The 24,248-nt window shown below is 38.9% G+C and overlaps 2 protein-coding genes and 2 non-coding genes across 4 annotated transcripts in view; 1 reads left to right on the top strand and 3 right to left on the bottom strand.

The window, feature by feature from the left end:
• Window positions 1-5,190, bottom strand: part of LOC115131241 (1-acylglycerol-3-phosphate O-acyltransferase ABHD5-like) — a 29,735-nt gene extending 24,545 nt beyond the window's left edge. The window contains exon 1 of the mRNA XM_065020184.1: window positions 5,087-5,190. Coding sequence (XP_064876256.1) covers window positions 5,087-5,157 — 71 coding nt within the window. The 5' untranslated portion in view covers window positions 5,158-5,190. The remainder of the gene's footprint in view (window positions 1-5,086) is intronic.
• Window positions 5,191-17,034: 11,844 nt separating this feature from the next.
• On the bottom strand, window positions 17,035-20,628 carry LOC115131257 (large ribosomal subunit protein eL14-like). The gene is made up of 6 exons (XM_029662828.2): window positions 20,525-20,628; window positions 18,831-18,932; window positions 18,327-18,421; window positions 17,837-17,936; window positions 17,367-17,420; window positions 17,035-17,130 (listed from the first exon to the last, which is right to left on the bottom strand). Exons 1-6 carry the CDS (start codon window positions 20,525-20,527, stop codon window positions 17,068-17,070), a joined length of 417 nt encoding a protein of 138 aa, XP_029518688.1. The 5' UTR covers window positions 20,528-20,628; the 3' UTR covers window positions 17,035-17,067.
• A 2,679-nt stretch (window positions 20,629-23,307) lies between these two features.
• Window positions 23,308-23,379, bottom strand: trnap-agg (transfer RNA proline (anticodon AGG)). The gene has a single exon. It is a non-coding gene; the product is annotated as a tRNA-Pro (tRNA).
• Window positions 23,380-23,935: 556 nt separating this feature from the next.
• On the top strand, window positions 23,936-24,007 carry trnap-agg (transfer RNA proline (anticodon AGG)). The gene has a single exon. It is a non-coding gene; the product is annotated as a tRNA-Pro (tRNA).
• Window positions 24,008-24,248: the final 241 nt, after the last annotated feature.

The following is a 24,248-nucleotide window of genomic DNA, read 5'->3' as shown; positions in this document are numbered from 1 at the left end:
AATAGCTCACTATAATAACTCTTAGAATAGCTCACTATAATAACTCTGTAGAATAGCTCACTATAATAACTCTGTAGAATAGCTCACTATAATAACTATTTAGTATAGCTCACTATAATAACTCTGTAGAATAGCTCACTATAATAACTCTGTAGAATAGCTCACTATAATAACTCTGTAGAATAGCTCACTATAATAACTCTTTAGAATAGCTCACTATAATAACTCTGTAGAATAGCTCACTATAATAACTCTGTAGAATAGCTCACTATAATAACTCTTTAGAATAGCTCACTATAATAACTATTTAGTATAGCTCACTATAATAACTCTGTAGAATAGCTCACTATAATAACTCTGTAGAATAGCTCACTATAATAACTCTTTAGAATAGCTCACTATAATAACTCTGTAGAATAGCTCATAATATAATAACTCTGTAGAATAGCTCACTATAATAACTCTGTAGAATAGCTCACTATAATAACTCTATAGAATAGCTCACTATAATAACCTTGTAGAACAGCTCACTATAATAACTCTTTAGAATAGCTCACTATAATAACTCTGTAGAATAGCTCACTATAATAACTCTGTAGAATAGCTCACTATAATAACTCTTTAGAATAGCTCACTATAATAACTCTGTAGAATAGCTCACTATAATAACAGCTCACTATAATAACCTTGTAGAATAGCTCACTATAATAACTCTTTAGAATAGCTCACTATAATAACCTTGTAGAACAGCTCACTATAATAACTCTTGTAGAATAGCTCACTATAATAACTCTATAGAATAGCTCACTATAATAACTCTGTAGAATAGCTCACTATAATAACTCTGTAGAATAGCTCACTATAATAACTCTTTAGAATAGCTCACTATAATAACTCTGTAGAATAGCTCACTATAATAACTCTGTAGAATAGCTCACTATAATAACTCTGTAGAATAGCTCACTAGAATAGCTCACTCTAATAACCTTGTAGAACAGCTCACTATAATAACTCTTTAGAATAGCTCACTATAATAACTATTTAGTATAGCTCACTATAATAACTCTGTAGAATAGCTCACTATAATAACTATTTAGTATAGCTCACTATAATAACTCTGTAGAATAGCTCACTATAATAACTCTGTAGAATAGCTCACTATAATAACTCTTTAGAATAGCTCACTATAATAACTATTTAGTATAGCTCACTATAATAACTCTGTAGAATAGCTCACTATAATAACTAGAATTTATAATAACTCTTTAGAATAGCTCACTATAATAACTCTGTAGAATAGCTCACTATAATAACTCTATAGAATAGCTCACTATAATAACTCTTGTAGAACTCACTATAATAACTCTTTAGAATAGCTCACTATAATAACTCTTTAGAATAGCTCACTATAATAACTCTGTAGAATAGCTCACTATAATAACTCTATAGAATAGCTCACTCTAATAACCTTGTAGAACAGCTCACTATAATAACTCTTTAGAATAGCTCACTATAATAACTATTTAGTATAGCTCACTATAATAACTCTGTAGAATAGCTCACTATAATAACTATTTAGTATAGCTCACTATAATAACTCTGTTTAGAATAGCTCACTATAATAACTCTGTAGAATAGCTCACTATAATAACTCTGTAGAATAGCTCACTATAATAACTCTAATAGCTCACTATTTAACTCTGTAGAATAGCTCACTATAATAACTCTGTAGAATAGCTCACTATAATAACTATTTAGAATAGCTCACTATAATAACTCTGTAGAATAGCTCACTATAATAACTCTGTAGAATAGCTCACTATAATAACTCTGTAGAATAGCTCACTATAATAACTCTTTAGAATAGCTCACTATAATAACTCTATAGAATAGCTCACTCTAATAACCTTGTAGAACAGCTCACTATAATAACTCTTTAGAATAGCTCACTATAATAACTATTTAGTATAGCTCACTATAATAACTCTGTAGAATAGCTCACTATAATAACTATTTAGTAAAGCTCACTATAATAACTCTTTAGAATAGCTCACTATAATAACTCTGTAGAATAGCTCACTATAATAACTCTGTAGAATAGCTCATTATAATAACTCTGTAGAATAGCTCACTATAATAACTCTATAGAATAGCTCACTCTAATAACCTTGTAGAACAGCTCACTATAATAACTCTTTAGAATAGCTCACTATAATAACTCTTTAGAATAGCTCACTATAATAACTCTGTAGAATAGCTCACTATAATAACTCTGTAGAATAGCTCACTATAATAACTCTGTAGAATAGCTCACTATAATAACTCTGTAGAATAGCTCACTATAATAACTCTTTAGAATAGCTCACTATAATAACTTTGTAGAATAGCTCACTATAATAACAGCTCACTATAATAACCTTGTAGAACAGCTCACTATTATAACCTTGTAGAACAGCTCACTATAATAACTCTATAGAATAGCTCACTATAATAACCTTGTAGAACAGCTCACTATAATAACTCTGTAGAATAGCTCACTATAATAACTCTTTAGAATAGCTCACTATAATAACTCTGTAGAATAGCTCACTATAATAACTCTGTAGAATAGCTCACTATAATAACTCTGTAGAATAGCTCACTATAATAACTCTATAGCTCAATAATAACTCTAATAACCTTGTAGAACAGCTCACTATAATAACTCTTTAGAATAGCTCACTATAATAACTATAATAACTCTGTAGAATAGCTCACTATAATAACTATTTAGTATAGCTCACTATAATAACTCTGTAGAATAGCTCACTATAATAACTCTGTAGAATAGCTCACTATAATAACTCTTTAGAATAGCTCACTATAATAACTATTTAGTATAACTCACTATAATAACTCTGTAGAATAGCTCACTATAATAACTATTTAGTATAGCTCACTATAATAACTCTGTAGAATAGCTCACTATAATAACTCTATAGAATAGCTCACTCTAATAACCTTGTAGAACAGCTCACTATAATAACTCTTTAGAATAGCTCACTATAATAACTATTTAGTATAGCTCACTATAATAACTCTGTAGAATAGCTCACTATAATAACTATTTAGAATAGCTCACTATAATAACTCTTTAGAATAGCTCACTATAATAACTCTGTAGAACAGCTCACTATAATAACTCTGTAGAATAGCTCACTATAATAACTATTTAATAACTCTGTATAGCTCACTATAATAACTCTGTAATAGCTCACTATAATAATAGCTCACTATAATAACTCTTTAGAATAGCTCACTATAATAACTCTGTAGAATAGCTCACTATAATAACTCTTAGAATAGCTCACTATAATAACTCTGTAGAATAGCTCACTAATAACTCTGTAGAACTCACTATAATAACTATAGCTCACTATAATAACTCTGTAGAATAGCTCACTATAATAACTCTTTAGAATAGCTCACTATAATAACTCTTTAGAATAGCTCACTATAATAACTCTTTAGAATAGCTCACTATAATAACTCTGTAGAATAGCTCACTATAATAACTCTTTAGAATAGCTCTACTATAATAGAATAGCTCACTATAATAACTCTTTAGAATAGCTCACTATAATAACTCTGTAGAATAGCTCACTATAATAACTCTGTAGAATAGCTCACTATAATAACTCTTTAGAATAGCTCACTATAATAACTCTGTAGAATAGCTCACTATAAACTAACTCTATAATAGAATAGCTCACTATAATAACTCTGTAGAATAGCTCACTATAATAACTCTGTAGAATAGCTCACTATAATAACTCTGTAGAATAGCTCAGTATAACTCTCTCACTATAATAACTCTGTAGAATAGCTCACTATAATAACTCTTTAGAATAGCTCACTATAATAACTCTTTAGAATAGCTCACTATAATAACTCTGTAGAATAGCTCACTATAATAATACTCTTTAGAATAGCTCACTATAATAACTCTGTAGAATAGCTCACTATAATAACTCTTAGAATAGCTCACTTTAGTATAGCTCACTATAATAACTCTGTAGAATAGCTCACTATAATAACTATTTAGTATAGCTCACTATAATAACTCTGTAGAATAGCTCACTATAATAGCTATTTAGAATAGCTCACTATAATAACTCTGTAGAATAGCTCACTATAATAACTATTTAGTATAGCTCACTATAATAACTCTGTAGAATAGCTCACTATAATAACTAAGAATAGCTCACTATAATAACTCTGAATAGCTCACTATAATAACTCTGTAGAATAGCTCACTATAATAACTCTTTAGAATAGCTCACTATAATAACTCTCACTATAGCTCACTATAATAACTCTGTAGAATAGCTCACTATAATAACTCTGTAGAATAGCTCACTATAATAACTCTGTAGAATAGCTCACTATAATAACTCTGTAGAACAGCTCACTATAATAACTCTGTAGAATAGCTCACTTAATAATAGAATAGCTCACTATAATAGAATAGCTCACTATAATAACAGCTCACTATAATAACTCTTTAGAATAGCTCACTATAAATAACTCTTTAGAATAGCTCACTATAATAACTCTTAGAATAGCTCACTATAATAACTCTAGAATAGCTCTATAATAACTCTCTTAGAAAGCTCACTATAATAACTCACTATAATAACTCTGTAGAATAGCTCACTATAATAACTCTTTAGAATAGCTCACTATAATAACTCTGTAGAATAGCTCACTATAATAACTCTTAATAACTCTTTAGAATAGCTCACTATAATAACTCTTTAGAATAGCTCACTATAATAACTCTTTAGAATAGCTCACTATAATAACTCTGTAGAATAGCTCACTATAATAACTCTGTAGAATAGCTCACTATAATAACTCTGTAGAATAGCTCACTATAATAACTCTTTAGAATAGCTCACTATAATAACTCTGTAGAACAGCTCACTGTAATAACTCTGTAGAATAGCTCACTATAATAACTCTGTAGAACAGCTCACTGTAATAACTCTGTAGAATAGCTCACCATAATAACTTGGTAAACAGTATTATATTAAAATCCACTCACCAGTGCTCGGCTGGGTGCAGCTCCTCCGCCATCCTCCTCGCAGTGAACTGTGGTGATCGTCTGTCATCCATGCAGAGAAACTAAGTAGGAGTGGTAATTGGCAAGACCGCCCCACACACAATCTTTAGGCATGATAGTAGCCAATAGGAGAGAGCGGGGGAAAATGTAAGGGACAGTTCGACTCACGGTGTCCAAAAACAAAATGCACCCCGCTCCCCCAAATTAAAAAATATTTTTGCACGACCCTCCTCTTGTACTGTAGGATGCATTGAACACCCTCCCCCACTCATAGAATTAATTCAGAATATATACAAATACCAAGAACTATTGTGACCCTGTGTTTATTAACGCGGATATGGACTTTGCCCACTTCAGCATGGTTTTACGGCACAATCGATGTCATGCAGGGCTAAGGGGCCAGAAGGTTGAGGGTTCGACCGCCCACCACGGACCAGCTCACCCTCCCTGCCTGGTTCATTAGACCTCCACTATGATCAGAGCAGACTGCAGACAATGATCAGCTCGGGGGAAATCAGATTTAACATTTTGATGTCATTTTTATATATTGCAACACATTTTCACCCGATAGGGTTTCTGTGCCGATGCACCACACACCCAATCAAATCTACTTCAGGCGCTTCAATATCATGGTTTACAGTAAATAGACTGTCAATCAATAGACTGTCGATCAATAGACTGTCGATCAATAGACTGTCAATCTGGACAAACAGAAAATACATCATCCCTCCCCTACCTTGTAGACTTACCCAGTATGGAAGACTTGGCCTGACAATCTCTGAACGTCTTAAACCTTCTGAGTGTTTTGTTACAGATGTCTCTTTCAGTCCATCAAGTCACTGCACAGTATGGATTGATTGAATAATTGATTTTATTTTTAAGTTTAAAGAAATACATATATACACACAGTACAAATATTTGTTTAAGTGTCAGGGATTGCACGATAAAGTCGGGGACATAATTTCCATCGTGGCCCTTATTTTTTTAAATAAAAAATCAAATACAATTTTTACCCCCTTTTCTCCCGAATTTCGTGGTATCCAATTGTTAGTAGTTACTATCTTGTCTCATCGCTACAACTCCCGTACGGGCTCGGAAGAGACGAAGGTCGAAAGCCATGCGTCCTCCGAAACACGACCCAACCAAGCCGCACTGTTTCTTAACACAGCGCGCATCCAACCCGGAAGCCAGCTGCACCAATGTGTCGGAGGAAACACCGTGCACCTGGCGACCTGGTCAGCGAGCACTGCGCCCGGCCCGCCACAGGAGTTGCTAGTGTGTGATGAGACAGCTGCGACAGAGCCTGGGCTCGTGGTCTTATTTTTAACATAGACACATTACATAGACGCATTACATTACATAGACACATTACATAACATACACATTACATTACTGCAAGGGATTTCCTCCTTTTCTTCCAAAGAGGAGAAGCTAGAAGGATCGGAGGACCAATATGCAGCGTGGTTAAAGTTCATGGTTCTTTAATCTGAGAAACTATACATGAACAGAATACAAAACAAGAAACGTGAAAACCTGAAAACAGTCCCGTGTGGCATAAACACTGACACAGGAGACAACCACCCACAAAATACTCAAAGAATATGGCTGCCTAAATATGGTTCCCAATCAGAGACAACGATAAACACCTGCCTCTGATTGAGAACCACTCTAGGCAACCATAGACATACAATTACCTAGAAAGGATACAGCCCCATAAACTTACAAAACCCCTAGACAAAACAAACACCATAGGTAAGACAAAAACCACACATCACCCATGTCACACCCTGACCTAACCAAAATAATAAAGAAAACAAAGATAACTAAGGTCAGGGCGTGACAGCATCATCACCGCCATTTCTCACATAATTAATTTTACTGACTAAATTATTCCGACTTGTCTAGCGTATTTTGTTTAGTTAACTTTTTTTTTTTTAAATCAACCTTATTTTACCAGGTAAATTGACTGAGAACACGTTCTCATTTACAGCAATAAAACCTGGGGAATAGTTACAGGGGAGAGGAAGGGGGGGGGTGAATGAGCCAATTGGAAGCTGGGGATGATTAAGTGGTCATGATAGTATGAGGGCCAGACTGGGAATTTAGCAAGGACACCGGGCGTTAACACCCCTAGTCTTACTAGATGTTTACCTACAAATGTGCTGTTTCCACCAAGCCTGTCATCACATGTTTGTATCTGACATGTACTTTAGTCCCATTAAAAGGCTGGATGGAACTGTTTCTGACATCAAGCCAATTTTGCAGATGGTGGAATTATAATTTGTATGAATGTGCACATTCCTACAGGAACCTTTTGAAGTAGCCTAATCAGATTAAAACAATGTGACTGGTTGTGTTTATACCACATAGAAAAGGTCATTCAAATTTTAAAAAGTTAAATGACAAATATTTAGTCTATATTGAAGCATTTGTTTCTTGGTGCGCAGGAATAGCTGCTCTGATTGGAGGGGAGGCAGAGTCCTTAATAAATGGGACTGCCTGTGGCCACATTATGGTAGGAGGATTTGGGAGAATTATGATCTGCAACAGACAGATCATCTCAGTATCAGAAGTTAAAAAAAAAAATACAGCCAGACTGGCATGCTACTGTGCCTTTCTAGACCTTATAAAGCGTATTTTTATTTTATTTAACTAGGCACGTCAAACAAATTCAAACAAATTCTTATTTACAATGACGGCCTATAGTAGACCCACAACTGATCCAACTGACGCTTTTGCATCGTTATTCAAAGGACAATTTACTGCAATCTACATTTTGTTAACTTGAAAACAATAACGCAATTATTCATTGCATTGTGGTGTTGTAGGCTAGTCTAAGAAGGAACATTGCATTGTGGTGTTGTAGGCTAGTCTAAGAAGGAACATTGTATTGTGGTGTTGTAGGCTAGTCTAAGAAGGAACATTGTATTGTGGTGTTGTAGGCTAGTCTAAGAAGGAACATTGTATTGTGGTGTTGTAGGCTAGTCTAAGAAGGAACATTGTATTGTGGTGTTGTAGGCTAGTCTAAGAAGGAACATTATATTGTGGTGTTGTAGGCTAGTCTAAGAAGGAACATTGTATTGTCCCTAAACAAGATCAATGGGGGAGCTGTCTCATGTCAGTCACTTATTTTATGCGTAATGATGCACCTGGCCTCTCCGCTGTCTATCAGCTATTCCTATTGGTTCTTCTGGATGCTTTTATGTGTGGTATGATTGCTAGGTAGCCTATTGTAGATCTGGACAAACAATCCACCTACCACTATTGTCACTATGAATGGTGGATAGAGAACAGGATACACAGACTGGTAGACTATATTGAACTGTGGTATAGTTAAGCAATAAGGGCTGTTCTTAGGTATGACGCAACGCTGTAGTATATTGGCCATATACAACAATCCCAGCGGTGACTTAGGGTTAGGGTTGGTATAAGGTCTGATATACCACGGCTGTCAGCCAATCAGCATTCAGGGCTCGAACCACTCAGTTTATAATAAAAGTTAGCATGCGGAAAAGCGTAGTGCATAAGGGAAGAACCAAAACATCTTTATATAGAGGAGGTGCATGTAAACAGATGAGGAAATTTGGCTAGGGTGGAAGAAATTACAGTGCCTTCAGAAAGTATTCACACCCCTTGACTTTTTCCACAGATTACTGCACCTGTACATAGCCCACCTATAATTTAGCCCAAACAACTACCTCTTTCCCTACTGTATTTAATTAATTAATTTATTTTGCTCCTTTGCACCCCATTATTTTTATTTCTACTTTGCACATTCTTCCATTGCAAATCTACCATTCCAGTGTTTTACTTGCTATATTGTATTTACTTTGCCACCATGGCCTTTTTTTGCCTTTACCTCCCTTCTCACCTCATTTGCTCACATCATATATAGACTTGTTTATACTGTATTATTGACTGTATGTTTGTTTTACTCCATGTGTAACTCTGTGTCGTTGTATGTGTCGAACTGCTTTGCTTTATCTTGGCCAGGTCGCAATTGTAAATGAGAACTTCATGCGTATCATGTGGAAAAACCCAAACTCCAGTCGCTACATTCTTCTCTTATAGTCTGATGTGGAGACATCCCCACCCAACACTGACACTCTTCCGTCACCTCTATCACAACGATCACCTCACCTGTCACATCAATATATCCTCCCTCCCAACCCCCCCCCTGATTGCCGTAGCCTAGCAACAGCGTAGCCACAGAGACCCGTGATGTCTTTGAAAATGGAATCAAAAGTACAAACGGATACAGGTTTGTTCTGACCATAGTATTATGGGCTGTTAGTATTATAGCTGAAGGATGGGAAAGGGGCAGGCTATCATCTGTAAAATCATCTATCCTGACCTTCTGTGACCTTCTGTGACCTTCTGTGACCTTCTGCAGCCGATGGCAAACCTAATTCTCCCTTTTGGGGGATCAATGAAGTACAGTGATTGATTGATTTATTGAAATTAATGCATTAGTTTATTAATTCATATAGTTATTCATTCATTACATATCAAGACCTGAAGGAATTGAGTATGGCTCCCTCTTTCTCTCTCTCTCTCTCTCTCTCTCTCTCTCTCTCTCTCTCTCTCTCCACTCCTTTATCAGGCAGCAGATAAGAGCATATAAGAGAGTACATGTTCACAGGTTCAGTGTGTCAATAGTCAAACTGTTATATAACAGTCACCCCACTGTTATTATGCAACAGTTCTAATGCTGTGCTCTATAAAGACCCCGGGTCCAAAGTCCCAGTGAATGGACCACTTCTGTAGCTCTATAGATACGGGCAGACATCCAAGCACAATGCCAGTTCTGCTTCTGTTTAGCAACATTTACTTTTGTATTAGGATCCTCATTAGCTATAGCCAAAGCTGCGGCTACTCTTCCTGGGGTCCACACAACTCATGACTCAATCACAGTTTTCACCCTAACAACCGTGCCGTTCAGCTCACAAAATTAGCTACAGATGAAGATTCCTCCCAGCTAAGGCTTCAACTCAACCTAGCAACCGTACCATTCAGCTCATAAATGAGCTCCAGATGGAGATTCCTACCTGCTAAGGCTTCAATTTAATCCTTCACCTCAGGGACCGTGTTGAATTTCCCTCCCGCTAAAGTTTCAATTTAATCCTTCGCTTTAGCTACATATGTGGACTTTTTAGATATCCGTCCCTCCACTCCGTTCAATAAATTGAACAGCATCATGATCAGATTGGGGTTTCTTCAAACTCTATCATCCCCTGCTGGCACTACACGACTGGCTACGATTCTACTGTAGCTCTGTTGGAAACAGAGAAAGACAGAGAGGATGAGGGTCCATCCAAATCATCTTGGTGCCTGGACACTGTCCTTGACTTATCAACACCCCAACTCCCACTCAGGAAACCCCAACCATAAATGATCAGCATTATCATCACACTGCAGGCCCGCAACAAGTAACCATCATTGACTTGTGTTTTAGTCCATGTCCCCGCTTGAGGCTTAGGCTCAATGGTACAGTTCAAGAAAATCTTGTATCTATGCCAATTCAAGCTACAGTAGCTCTATGTTATTTGCAAATAAGGGGTTACCAACTGGGCATAGTATGCTTGTATTAGAGACTAAGACTGATCTGAAATCAGCTGTGGCATTGAATTAGAGACTCAGACTGATCTGAAATCAGCTGCAGCATTGGATTAGAGACTCAGACTGATCTGAAATCAGCTGTGGCATTGGATTAGAGACTCAGACTGATCTGAAATACCACAGCTGTGGCATTGTATTAGAGACTCAGACTGATCTGAAATCAGCTGTGGCATTGGATTAGAGACTCAGACTGATCTGAAATACCACAGCTGCAGCATTGGATTAGAGACTCAGACTGATCTGAAATCAGCTGTGGCATTGGATTAGATCTGAAATCTGTGGCATTGACTGACTCTGAAATACCACAGCTGCAGCATTGGATTAGAGACTCAGAGAAATCAGACTGATCTGAAATCAGCTGTGGCATTGGATTAGAGACTCAGACTGATCTGAAATCAGCTGTGGCATTGGATTAGAGACTCAGACTGATCTGAAATACCACAGCTGCAGCATTGGATTAGAGACTCAGACTGATCTGAAATCAGCTGTGGCATTGGATTAGAGACTCAGACTGATCTGAAATACCACAGCTGCAGCATTGGATTAGAGACTCAGACTGATCTGAAATACCACAGCTGCAGCATTGGATTAGAGACTCAGACTGATCTGAAATACCACAGCTGTGGCATTGGACTGATTCATGTAAATGCCAGAAGTTTGATCTCAAATGGATGTTATTTTTTTATTTTACCTTAACTAGGTGTGAATAACACTGTTAAGAATAAATTATAACTGTCTTATTTACAATGACGGCCTGTGGTGTAAATAGCAAAAGACCACCTGTGGTGTGATTATAACTGGAGGCTGGGATTAAAAATTATAACTGTGGTGTGATAAAATTATAACAATTATAACATTATAACTGTGGTATAACTGTGGTGTGATTATAACACTGTGATTATAACTGTGGTGTGATTATAACACTGTGGATTATAACTGTGATTATAACTGTGGTGTGATTATAACTGTGGTGTGATTATAACACTGTGGTGTGATTATAACTGTGGTGTGATTATAACTGTGGTGTGATTATAACTGTGATTGATTATACACTGTGGTGTGATTATAACTGTGGTGTGATTATAACACTGTGGTGTGATTATAACATTATAACTGTGTTATAACTGTGGTGTGATTATAACACTGTGGTGTGATTATAACTGTGGTGTGATTATAACATTATAACTGTGGTGTGATTATAACTGTGGTGTGATTATAACTGTGGTGTGATTATAACACTGTGGTGTGATTATAACTGTGGTGTGATTATAACACTGTGGTGTGATTATAACACTGTGGTGTGATTATAACACTGTGGTGTGATTATAACTGTGGTGTGATTATAACACTGTGGTGTGATTATAACACTGTGGTGTGATTATAACTGTGGTGTGATTATAACTGTGGTGTGATTATAACTGTGGTGTGATTATAACTGTGGTGTGATTATAACTGTGGTGTGATTATAACTGTGGTGTGATTATAACACTGTGGTGTGATTATAACACTGTGGTGTGATTATAACTGATTATAACACTGTGGTGTGATTATAACACTGTGGTGTGATTATAACTGTGGTGTGATTATAACTGTGGTGTGATTATAACTGTAGCCTCTCAAACCAATGTGGACATTCTGGTCATATCTGAAACTTGGCTAAATAAGACTGTTGTGTCTTTGACTGGTTATAATGTTTTTAAAATCTGACATTGTTGACAGAGGTCGGAGGTGTCACCATATTTACAAAGGACAACTTAAAATGTTCTCACTACCTCTGTCCCAAAGCAATTTGAATGTCTAGTTCTAAAAGTGTGGCTTGGTAATAATGGTAATTTACGCATGTGGGAATTTATCGACTTTCCTCTGCCTCAACATGTGCTCTTAGCTGATTGTCTGACTTGCTATCTAACTATGCTAAATCTGAATTATTAATTTAATCTGGATTGGTTGATGCCAGATTCTGATAGGCTGAAAGATATCTGCATTGAGCTCAATCTAACCTATCTGATAACTGAACCAACCCGCACCAACTTTAAAACACCCTGAAAGATCTACTCTTTTGGATATTATTGTAACAAACGCCCCTCATAAGTATACAGCCAATATAATTTTTGCTAGTGACCACTGTCCCGTTGCCTGCATAAGAGATGCAAAGTTACCTAAATCTTGGCCTTGCATTATTACAAAGATAAATTATACGAATTTCAATGAGCAACAATTGTTGTCTGATCTGGGATTGTGTGATATCTCTGACTCAGATCAGGCCCTAATTTGCTTTACTTGTCTGCTCAACTCTATTGCAGATAATCATGCACTGTTCAAGAAACTAAGGGTAAAGGATAGAGCTAATCCCTGGTTCACACATGAACTATGAGAGAAGGGAAAGGGGATACCAAGTCAGTTGTACAACTGAATGCATTCAACTGAAATGTGTATTCTGCATTTAACATCTGAATCAGAGATGTGCGGGGGGCTGCCATAATCGACATCCACATCTTCGGCGCCCGGGAAACAGTGGATTAACTGCCTTGCTCGGGGGCAGAATGACAGATTTTTACCTTGTCAGCTCTGGGATTTGATCCAGCAACCTTTCGGTTACTTGCACAACTCTCTAACCACTAGGCTACCTGCCTCCCCAGAAACTTGTACAATAAAGTAGACGAGCTCAGGGAGAGGATCACCTTCCAGCGAGACATCATGGACTGAAACAAACTCTGTTTTGCGGAATCAAGGTTCTCTTCGGATATACTGTCCCATATACTGTCCTAAGCCATAAGACTGCTGAACAATTAGTCAAATGGCCACCGGACTATTACATTGACCCCCCATTTGTTTTTACACTGCTGCTACTCACTGTTTATTATCTATGCATAGTCACTTCACCCCTACCTACATGTAAAAATTACCTCAATTAACCTGTACCCCCGCACATTGACTCAGTAACGGTACACACGGTATATAGCCTCGTTATTGTTATGTTATTTTGTTACTTTTTTTACTTTAGTTTATTTGGTAAATATTTTCTTAACTCTTCTTGAACTGCACTGTTGGTTAAGGGCTTGTATGTAAACATTTTACGGTAAGGTCTACATTTGTTGTATTCGATGGTTGTGACAAATAAAGTTAGATTTGATTTGTTCCACGATATATAACCAGTTGATATATTACAGATTCAATCAATGAATCTTAAATGGCACTTGCTTTTTTATTGACTGAGGGTACAAAATATTAGGATCACCTTCGTAATATTGAATTGCACCCCCTCTTGCATTCAGAACAGCCTCAATTCGTCAGAGCATGGACTCTGAAGTTTTCCCACAGGGATACTGGCCCATTTGACTCCAATGCTTCCCACAGTTGTGTCAAGTTGGCTGGATGTCCTTTGGGTGGTGGACTATTCTTGATAAACACGGGAAACGGTTGTGTTTGAAAAACCAAGCAGGGTTCCATTTCTTGACTCAAACCGACGCTCTTGGCACCCACTACCAGGAGCGCAACTTTCACTGGGGACACCCAACCACATTCTGAAATTGCATTTTTGTCCCCCACAGTTTTATAATTGGAATGTGATTCAAAACGAGGCAATGGTTTGCTTTAGGACCACGTGGACGCCTCCGTGCGGTCAGGTAGGCTGTGTGGAGTGTTTATCACTGGATATAAAAAAATATATAAAAAGTTACGTCCCCCCCACTTCTAAAACCAGAGTTGTGCCCCTGCCTACTACCATACCCGTTCAAAGGGCACTTAAATATTTTGTCTTGCCCATTCACCCTCCGAATGGCACACATACACAACCATAGCTGTCACCTAGTCAGTCTATGACACGGAAAGAGCAGGTGTTCCTAATGCTTTTTTACAGTGCTTATGGGGCGAATGAGCAATTAGGATTTGTTATCTGTAATGGTTATAATAAAGCATTGTTGCTATCGGTTGGCATATAGATAAATAAGCACTTTCTTTCCCCCAGTCAAGTACTCGACATAAAATAAAGAACGGGAGTATTAGAACAGTCCAAACGCCCATCCCTAATAAATACATCCAAAGTCAGTTGGTTTTTCTACCATAAATGTCGACATTAAAAACGGGGCATTTGAAGACACTGGGTGATAGAACAGTGTACCGCAGATTTTTAACATTGTAGCGAGACAATGCCAATGGATCCCTCCATTGAGTGTCATAAAGCGCCGAATCTCATCTTCTGTTAGATAGAAACAGAGTTGTTCTCACTCCCATCTCTTATTATCCTGAGTCTGGCAGTATCTCAGATTGTGCTATTTTTGGTCCCCCCCCCCCCCTCCCCTCTCCCTCACCCTGACCACAGTGTGAGAGAGAAGCGCCCGAACACGATAACAACCTACATTCCCTCCCCCACGCAACACCAACCCGACAACACCACTCTTCTCATCTAGACATGCCTGTTGAGGGTGGAGGGTGTTGAAGGTGGCACAAACAAACTTGAGACAGCCACACACAGCAGGGAAGTGCAACTGACGATATACTACCCCCATAGCGCATTCATTTAGAATTGCGAACACAAATCTAGTATATTTATCAAACGTTTGATGAGGCGCATCTACCCCTCCTTTGCTGTTCACACATTATTCGATCACTAAGCCTTGTTGGCTCAACAAGCCCTTATGCGCAAATCCGTTTTGGAATACTGATTGTCCAAACAGCACGTTTCAAGTGGCCAAAATCAGATGCGTTTACTCAGAAAGCAGTCATCCACTGACATGTCTACGAGAGTTGTCCTAGAAACGACGGGTGTGCGCGAAATATCTGATTCCATGTGCTTTTATAGTTGTTCAGACTGCAGGAAAGAAACACTGATTTGAATCATAAAAAATAAAAGTTTGAGTCACTTAACTGTCGATATGAACTAGGCTTTAGAAAACCATCCCCCACAACAAAAAAGCACATTTGAGTTTATTTGCCAGTTTCTCAATCTTTCACCACCACCTACTGCATTAAAGGAGAATAGCATAGCAACGGCGTTGTGTATTGCGTTAATAACATTTAGACTACGTTACCCGCAGGCTATGCGGATGGTTAAAGAATGTCTTGCATGGCTAAACATGAATTTTTCTAGCTGAAGTATATGTTCATTAAAAGTAGTTAAACCTACGCCCCAGTTTGTCATTATATAAGGAACAAACATAACAGGCGTCATGTTCCATTATCTGATACAGGGTGTCAGTTTCCACCAGTTACCATTTTAAACGGATGCTCTCAATTTAATTACTTACACTGTACACGTTGTGACCATATAAAAGTAGTGATTTGTTAATGATTTGTGTTGTTATTCAAGTGAGCCCTTTAAAACTAAAGAAATAAGAGTCGACTCTTACATCACCCCAAACCAGTTAGATTGTGACCTGCACTGGTTGTCAAGGAGTTTCAGTAGAACAAAACTGCCTGCTGGTCTGCAATGCAGATTATACAATCATAATATCAGTGGTACATACTACCTCAACTAACCGGTAACCCCCGCATATTGACGCGGTACCGGTACCCCCCTGTATATAGTCTCGGTATTGTTATTTCACTGCTGCTCTTTAACTGTTACTTGTTACCTTAAATCTCCATCTGTAGTTTTTGAAACGGCATTGTTGGTTAGGGTACGTAAGCATTTCACTGTAAAGTGTTGTGTGTTGTATTCGGCGCATGTGACAATAAACATTTGATTTCATTCACTTGCTCTTATGTTTTGTTTTATATTCTGACATTTCACCTTGAGAAACACGAGTTGGTTGTGCCTTCAACGGACACCGCAAAATTTACACGTCTCCAAGCAGCAGACGACGTAGCATTCACCTTCTGGGTTGCAACGAACAGTAGCGATTCAACATGTAGACAAAAAAATTCAAAATGACATTCGATAATTAGTCAGATGGGATCGGACGGATACCCGCTGCTTTAATGGTCCTCGTCGCCGTGTGTAATGATATACGCACACCTGGTTTACATTTTAAAAAGTTGCAAAGTTTCTAAGTGATCTAGAAATCTGTCTTTACACTTACATCACACCGACAGCATCATTGCACAACAGAATTACATTCATTTCCAATGAAACGTTGCGTTTGCCTTGCAGCATTACGTTGCAATGCGTTCTTTGTGGTGATTTATGGAACGTATGCATCAGACTGTGTGTGTAGACGGCTTGACAGAAATGGTAGCAGAAGCTGAATGTTGAACTGTTGTTGCACACATATCCCGATGACGCTGCAAGGATGCGGTCTGTGTGATCGAAGCGATAGCTAGCCCTATGCTGTGATTGACAGGTGTGCAGTAGTAAAGACCAGAGAAAGGAGAACAATTCAACCAGAGGATTTATTAATGACAGATCACGCCTTCTTCGCTGCCTCTTTCTGCAGCCTTTTCACCTCATGCTTGATGACCTTGTTCCTCTGTGGACACAAACAGCAAATCAGTGACCAGTCAAATCATTCAGGAAATGTATTTTTATCACTTACCACTATATGCAAATGAGAATTTCCCTGCCACATTAGGATGTATTGTCACATACATTAAAACCCTTCATGTGTTTGGAGATTCAAATACAACAGCTTGTCGTTTTACATGTAATGTGAAACCCAAAATATTCAATATAATAATGAATTATCTGAGCGTTTTCTCCACTCACCATCTTTTTGGCTTTCATCACCTTAAAGCGATCAAAGTCGGACATCTGGGCCCTCTGCAGAGACACACAACAGTCACACAACAGTTACACCAAACATATTTGCTTATTGGACAGATTCAGGTAGGTCCTTCCCCCATTTTTAGCACATTTGGTTCTTTGTGAATACCACCCTGGAGTTGCAGAAACATTGCAGTAGCATAAGCAAGACAAAACTGTTTGTGGGCAGTGATTCACCTAAAGCCTTTTGAATTATCATATGTCCAATTTGACAAAATGTTTAGCCACAAAACCCTCAAGGAACCAACTGTTAGCCACAAGCAGACCAACCCCCCCCCCATTTAGAAAAACACAGCTCCAGGGCTACTAAGGAGACAGAAGGCCTAGTCCAGGGACTGTCAGAAACATGTAGACCACATAAGGAGATGCTTATTGATTAGCAGCTTAAAAGTAATCCAAAAACAACACTGTACCTTTCGCCTGGCTTCGATCTTCTTGGCCCAGTTGCTTTCTGCCCACTTCTCAGTGACTTGGGCCTTCTCCCAGGCACGTCTCACAAACTTCTGACGAGCGCTGCAACACAGGAAGGGTTATGGCTCAGAGGATCCAAATGGACAGAGAAGAGCCAAAGGTATTGTGTTCTGTGAGGCTATTGCAGTAGGTCTGTGACTATCGACTCAAAAATCCACCACAGGGAAAACAAAAGCCAAACTCAATTAATTGGAAGTGTGTGTGTGTGTGCGCGAGAGGATGCGTTTTGGAACCCGCTCAGCTGTAATAAAACTGACTGAACCAATCCAAGGTCTTGAGGACGGGAAAATATTCATGTGCAACCCGTAGCGAAACATCTTGCAACGCAAATAAGTTTATATTGGACAAATTTCAGTAGGTACCTTCCCTGTTTCATTCAGTTTGCTTCTGCTTGGTTCCTAGTAAATACAACTCTGAGGTTCTCTCACTCACCTGTGTGGAACTTTGATGACGTAGTCAGTGAGCTGCATGCACTTGAAAGGCATTGACTGTCTCTTCACCCCTGTGCAGGGACCATCCACCAATGCCTGAGACAAACACACCACAGCCAGTTTAATTAAAACATGTCTATGCTGAGTTGAACCGTTCTTAAAATGGTGTTAGTTTACGCCAACAACATGGCTCTACCACTCACACCGTGGGGACACTGGACACTTTGAAGCAGGACTCTGGGAAAGTGTTGGTGGATAAAAGACAGACAAACAACCGCTACCAGACTAGGTGTTTCAGGTACCGGTTTGGAGCCGGGCTCATGCTCCAGCCCTGCAGTAACACCAGTCAACCAATTCCAGGCCAGAAAGAAGACTTGACTAGTTGATCATGTGAATCTGATATGTTACTGCAGTGCTGGAACAAGCCTGAACAACTAGTAACATAAAAGGAAGAGAGTTGGAGACCTCTGGCATAAAGTCAGGATATGATCAATGCGATGCTTACTCTGTTTTGGTCGATGACATCAACGATGGCCACCAGGCTACCTGCGTGGGGCCCGAAAGAGATGTAAGCAACGCGGCCAATCTCAACGTAGCGCTTGAACACCTGCAACAAATAAGTGTTGTTAACTAGCTTGGTAGGCAAAGATCCAGAAAAGAGAATAATGATAGGCTGGACACTTAACAATGCTTTTTTTTGTGCTGTGGAACCCAGTTTCATAATATTACCATATGTCCCAGCTGCTTAATTGAATCACGAAAAAGCAGGCCTTATTTCGGGGCATCTCCTATTAGTTCTAATGAGCACCAACTCGCCTTCTGAACGTTCTATTTCCCTGTTTAGTCTACGTTACAGAGCCTGCTTTGCTATTGTTGGCAATGAGATCTGCCCACGTTGCTTGTAGTTAAAATGTTAACAAATTACTCATGGGAATGTGGTAGTCTTCCCAATTGTTTGCTATAGGGAAATATAGGCATGTATTTCTATTTTGCCAAATATCTCGCAATGTTTACATTTCTTTCTTCAATTGGACACCATTTTTAAAACTTGATAATCTCTCTCTAATTATGTAAGGCTGGGCAGCGTACTCAGTACTCATCCAACGCCAGCCCCGAAATACCTTTCACCCTTGGAACGCTGAGCTCCCCCACTGGAGAGGCATGCTGGTATACTTCGCCAAATCTCGCATCGTGTATATTTATTTATTCAAGTCGGACACCATTTTAAAAAGCAGGATAATCTCCTCTTTGTAATTACACAAGGTTGGGCAGCGTGCTCTGCTGTCATCGATCGCTAGATCAGAAATAACCAAAAGTTGCAAACATTTTTTACCCTACTTCCTCGTTATGCACTTGGCACCACAGATGCGCGGATGTTTACGTTCTATACTAGTTAATTTTCAGTTTGGTCCTAAGATTGTGGTGGAAAATAAAAAAGGAGGGGGGATACATGTTGGTGCCATTTAGGTTGAAATCGAATAATATAATTGTCACTCCAGTCAAAACAGGCTCTGAACATTCGACAATATTCATTTGCTATGGGTTCGCGCTAGTGTTCCATCTTAGCCACGTTCTGACATTTTTTTCAGCTTTGGGTGAATTTTGACTATTGTCCAGCCTACTGACGGACAAAACACTTCGGTAGACGTGGGGTCACTAGCTAACTACTTTCTTATAACCCTCTCGACACTGTCACAAACGTTTGTGATTTACATTTGGGACATGGCTATTAGTTTGTGGGAAAACACCAATACCGAGAAGTGTATAGACGCTAACAAGCTGTACCGGAGTGGTACTAGTAACTTATCCCTAAGCCTAGCACGCTAGCAGATACAGTAACTACCGTTAGCTAGTTTACATATGGCCGGGGAACGACAAAAACCAAACTAAGAAAACAAATAGAGAAACTACTCTGCGTTCGCGCTTCCAATTAGTTTGATGCTGGCGCTGCCTAAACTCGATAGTTGACTAACGCTAGTCTACTGATTATCGGCCTGTTCTTCACCACGTTGTAGCATGCGGAACAGCCGACATTATGTCCAAAACCCATCGAAACTATTTTCTTCAAAACCTTAAACTTTAATAAAGCGAACATAACGACACACTATGTATTTACATATCAGTTGAGGGTGCTTAACAATAAGGAATATTTTTATTTAATCATTTTTTCAAACTCCACAAGCTTCATTGCGAACTCACCATGATGGCAGTCCGCTTCAGAAAGGACGTACCAGTTTCCGCTCGACGCAATTACGCTTTCCGGTCTGTAAATGCGCACGCGCGCGTGAGGGATTTCTTATTCGCGTGGTTGGATAATGTTTCAGTTCGGAATGCTCATCACGCCATCTACTGCAGAGAAGTGTGTTGGTGTCAAATACAGTATGAACAGCTTTATATATATTTACACAATTATATGATCGTTCCTTTGGTTAAAAATTTTTTTGGGGTGGGTGTACACGTGAAGTGAATGATGAAACAGTGTATCTTCGCAGCTGCAAATTATAACTTGTTCTCAACTAGTCCACCTGGTTAAATAAAGATGAAATCTTCAATCCACACAACAATCTGAATCTATTTGACTAGGCTTGTACATATCAGAATCAGAATCATCTTTATTCGCCAAGCACATTTACACATATTCTGAATGTTCACCCACGACTGCGTGGCCATGCACGCCTCCAACTCAATCATCAAGTTTGCGGACGACACTACAGTGGTAGGCTTGATTACCAACAACGACTAGGAGAAGGAGATGATTTTGGACTTCAGGAAACAGCAGAGGGAGCACCCCCCTATCCACATGAGGGCCGTCGTGGTATCAGCTTGAGGGGGAATATACACGGCTGTGACAATAACCAAAGATAATTTTCTTGGGAGATAATACGGTCGGTATTTGATTGTGAGGAATTCTAGGTCAGGTGAAAAAAATACTTGAGTTCCTGTATGTTGTTACAGTTACACCATGAGTCGTTAATCATGAAACACACACCCCTGTCCTTCTTCTGCCCGGAGAGATGTTTTGTTCCTGTCGGCACGACACACTGAGAATCCAGGTGGCTATACCAACTTCCACAGCATATTCAGAGAGAGCCATGTTTCCATTGAACAAGAGTATGTTACAATCCCTGATGCCTCTCTGGAAAGCAACCCTTTCCCTGATTTCATCAACCTTGTTATCTAGGGACTGGATATTAGTGAGTAATGTACTTGGAAGAGGTGGGTGGTGTGCGTGCCTCCAAAGTCTGACCAGAAGACTGCTCTGTCTCCCTCTAGTGGCATGAATTTTGGGTCAGCCTCTTGAATCAGTTCAAATGCCCTGGGTGGTGCAGACAAAGGATCCACTTTGGGAAAGTCGTATTCCTGGTTAATTAACATCACTCTGATATTCTGACATTAAGAAGTTGTCTCTTATGGGTTTTGAACCCCAGACCTCTTGCACCCTAAGCAAGTATAATACCCCTAGACCAACAAGCCTGATGCTTATACTTTTTACTTGTGAATATAGTGCTGCTAGTGTGAGACAACATACTCAGAGTGTTACTTGGGGATATGGTGCTGCTAGTGTGAGACAACATACTCTGAACGTTACCAGGGGATATGGTGCTGCTAGTAGAAGACAACATACTCTGAACGTTACCAGGGGATATGGTGCTGCTGGTGTGAGACAACATACTCAGAGTGTTACTTGGGGATATGGTGCTGCTAGTGTGACACAACATACTCTGAACGTTACCAGGGGATATGGTGCTGCTAGTAGGAGACTAGTAGGAGCCAGTAGGAGTAGGAGCCAGACATCATTTAAATTAAATTAAATACATTTTTTAGACAGAGTTTAAACAAAGTTTAACATACATTATATACAACTAGGTAGAGTAATAGAATTAGAAGATATACAAATGTACAGTGGGTATACGCTTGATACAGTGAGCGTACGGTGTATACACAGTAGGTAAACAGTTGAAACACAGTGGGTATACAGTTGAGTTATAGTGGGTATACAGTTGAGTTATAGTGGGTATACAGTTGAGTTATAGTGGGTATACAGTTGAGTTATGGTGGGTATACAGTTGATATACAGTGGGTATACGATTGAGTTATAGTGGGTATACAGTTGATATACAGTGGGTATACGATTGAGTTATAGTGGGTATACAGTTGATATACAGTGGGTATACGATTGAGTTATAGTGGGTATACATTTGAGTTATAGTGGGTATACAGTTGAGTTATAGTGGGTATACAGTTGAGTTATAGTGGGTATACAGTTGAGTTATGGTGGGTATACAGTTGATATACAGTGGGTATACGGTTGAGTTATAGTGGGTATACAGTTGAGTATACAGTGGGTATACAGATTGAGTTATAGTGGGTATACAGTTGATATACAGTGGGTATACAGTTGAGTTATAGTGGGTATACAGTTGATATACAGTGGGTATACAGTTGAGTTATAGTGGGTATACAGTTGATATACAGTGGGTATACAGTTGAGTTATAGTGGGTATACAGTTGAGTTATAGTGGGTATACAGTTGATATACAGTGGGTATACGATTGAGTTATAGTGGGTATACAGTTGATATACAGTGGGTATACAGTTGAGTTATAGTGGGTATACAGTTGATATACAGTGGGTATACAGTTGAGTTATAGTGGGTATACAGTTGAGTTATAGTGGGTATACAGTTGAGTTATAGTGGGTATACGGTTGATATACAGTGGATGTACATATTTACAGTATCAGTATGAATATATCTAAATACAGAGAGATGGACAGAGTGCAATGCAGTATAGTGCAGTTATTTGATGTGGTGTGCAGCACAGAGTGCATAGTCCTTCAGTCTGTATGGGCCACATTTCCTGTTGGTGAGGGCCACAGCCCAGGGGAAGAAACTTTTCAGGTGGTGGGAGGCTTTGGTCAAATGATTGCTGATCAGAATTTCTACAGTCGTTCTCCATTGTGACAGTGACACATTAAAAGATGGGCTCGTCCGGGATTTGAACCCGGGACCTCTCGCACCCTAAGCGAGAATCATACCCCTAGACCAACGAGCCACATGCCTGTTCTTTTATAACATATCGTATCATCCATTTAAACTCCAGTGTTACGGATGTTGGGGTAGAATACGCATAGTTGGAAGAACTCATGCTCTCATGGTTGTCATTAGTTACCACAGCCCAAAAGTCAAAATTGTCTATGACGTAAAAATGTATGTTATGGTCTTCATTTAAGGTTAGGGTTAGCCACAAGGTGAGCAGTGTAGTTAAGGTTAGGGTTAAAATCAGATTTGCAGAATAACATTTTTAGAAATAGGCGGGGTTTAGACATAATGATGACTTTGTGGCGCTTCCTCTCACATGCTGATCGAGCGCTCTTCCCTTTGTGTTAATTAATTCCCCAGTTGATTGCAAATTAACGACCGGCTCTCGTCTCCCTATAGTGCAATCCTGATCTACATATTTGAGTGGCCATTGTCCAAACGCCCAAAAATCGACAGCAGTACCTCTCAGCACCACCAGAAGACAGTGCAGTACCAGAGAAGAGTCAAAGTTTTCAGTACATGCGTGGCATTTCAGTGATTTTCAAAATCTCAGTATCGTTTTACAGACAGGCTCGTTGGTCTAGGGGTATGATTCTCGCTTAGGGTGCGAGAGGTCCCGGGTTCAAATCCCGGACGAGCCCTTCTTTTAGACTAGGCCAACCAATCTTCATTGAGAAAATTAAAAGCTTACTCTGTGCCTGTCTGTTCTGTGGGCCTTTCTAGACATTTGGTACAAGGAGTTGTAATATTACTGGTGGTAAAACTCTTGTATTTATTTATTTATCCTTTATTGATACCAGTTATCATACTGAAATGAGAGGGGCCAGGATTGTGAGCAATCAAACATTTGTTTCAAACTATGAACAATACAGAACACATTTA

This window comes from Oncorhynchus nerka, linkage group LG7 (assembly GCF_034236695.1).
Source record: "Oncorhynchus nerka isolate Pitt River linkage group LG7, Oner_Uvic_2.0, whole genome shotgun sequence".
NCBI lineage: Eukaryota > Metazoa > Chordata > Actinopteri > Salmoniformes > Salmonidae > Oncorhynchus > Oncorhynchus nerka.
Note: the sequence above shows the minus strand (reverse complement) of the source record. Positions and strands in the feature narration are given on the sequence as shown.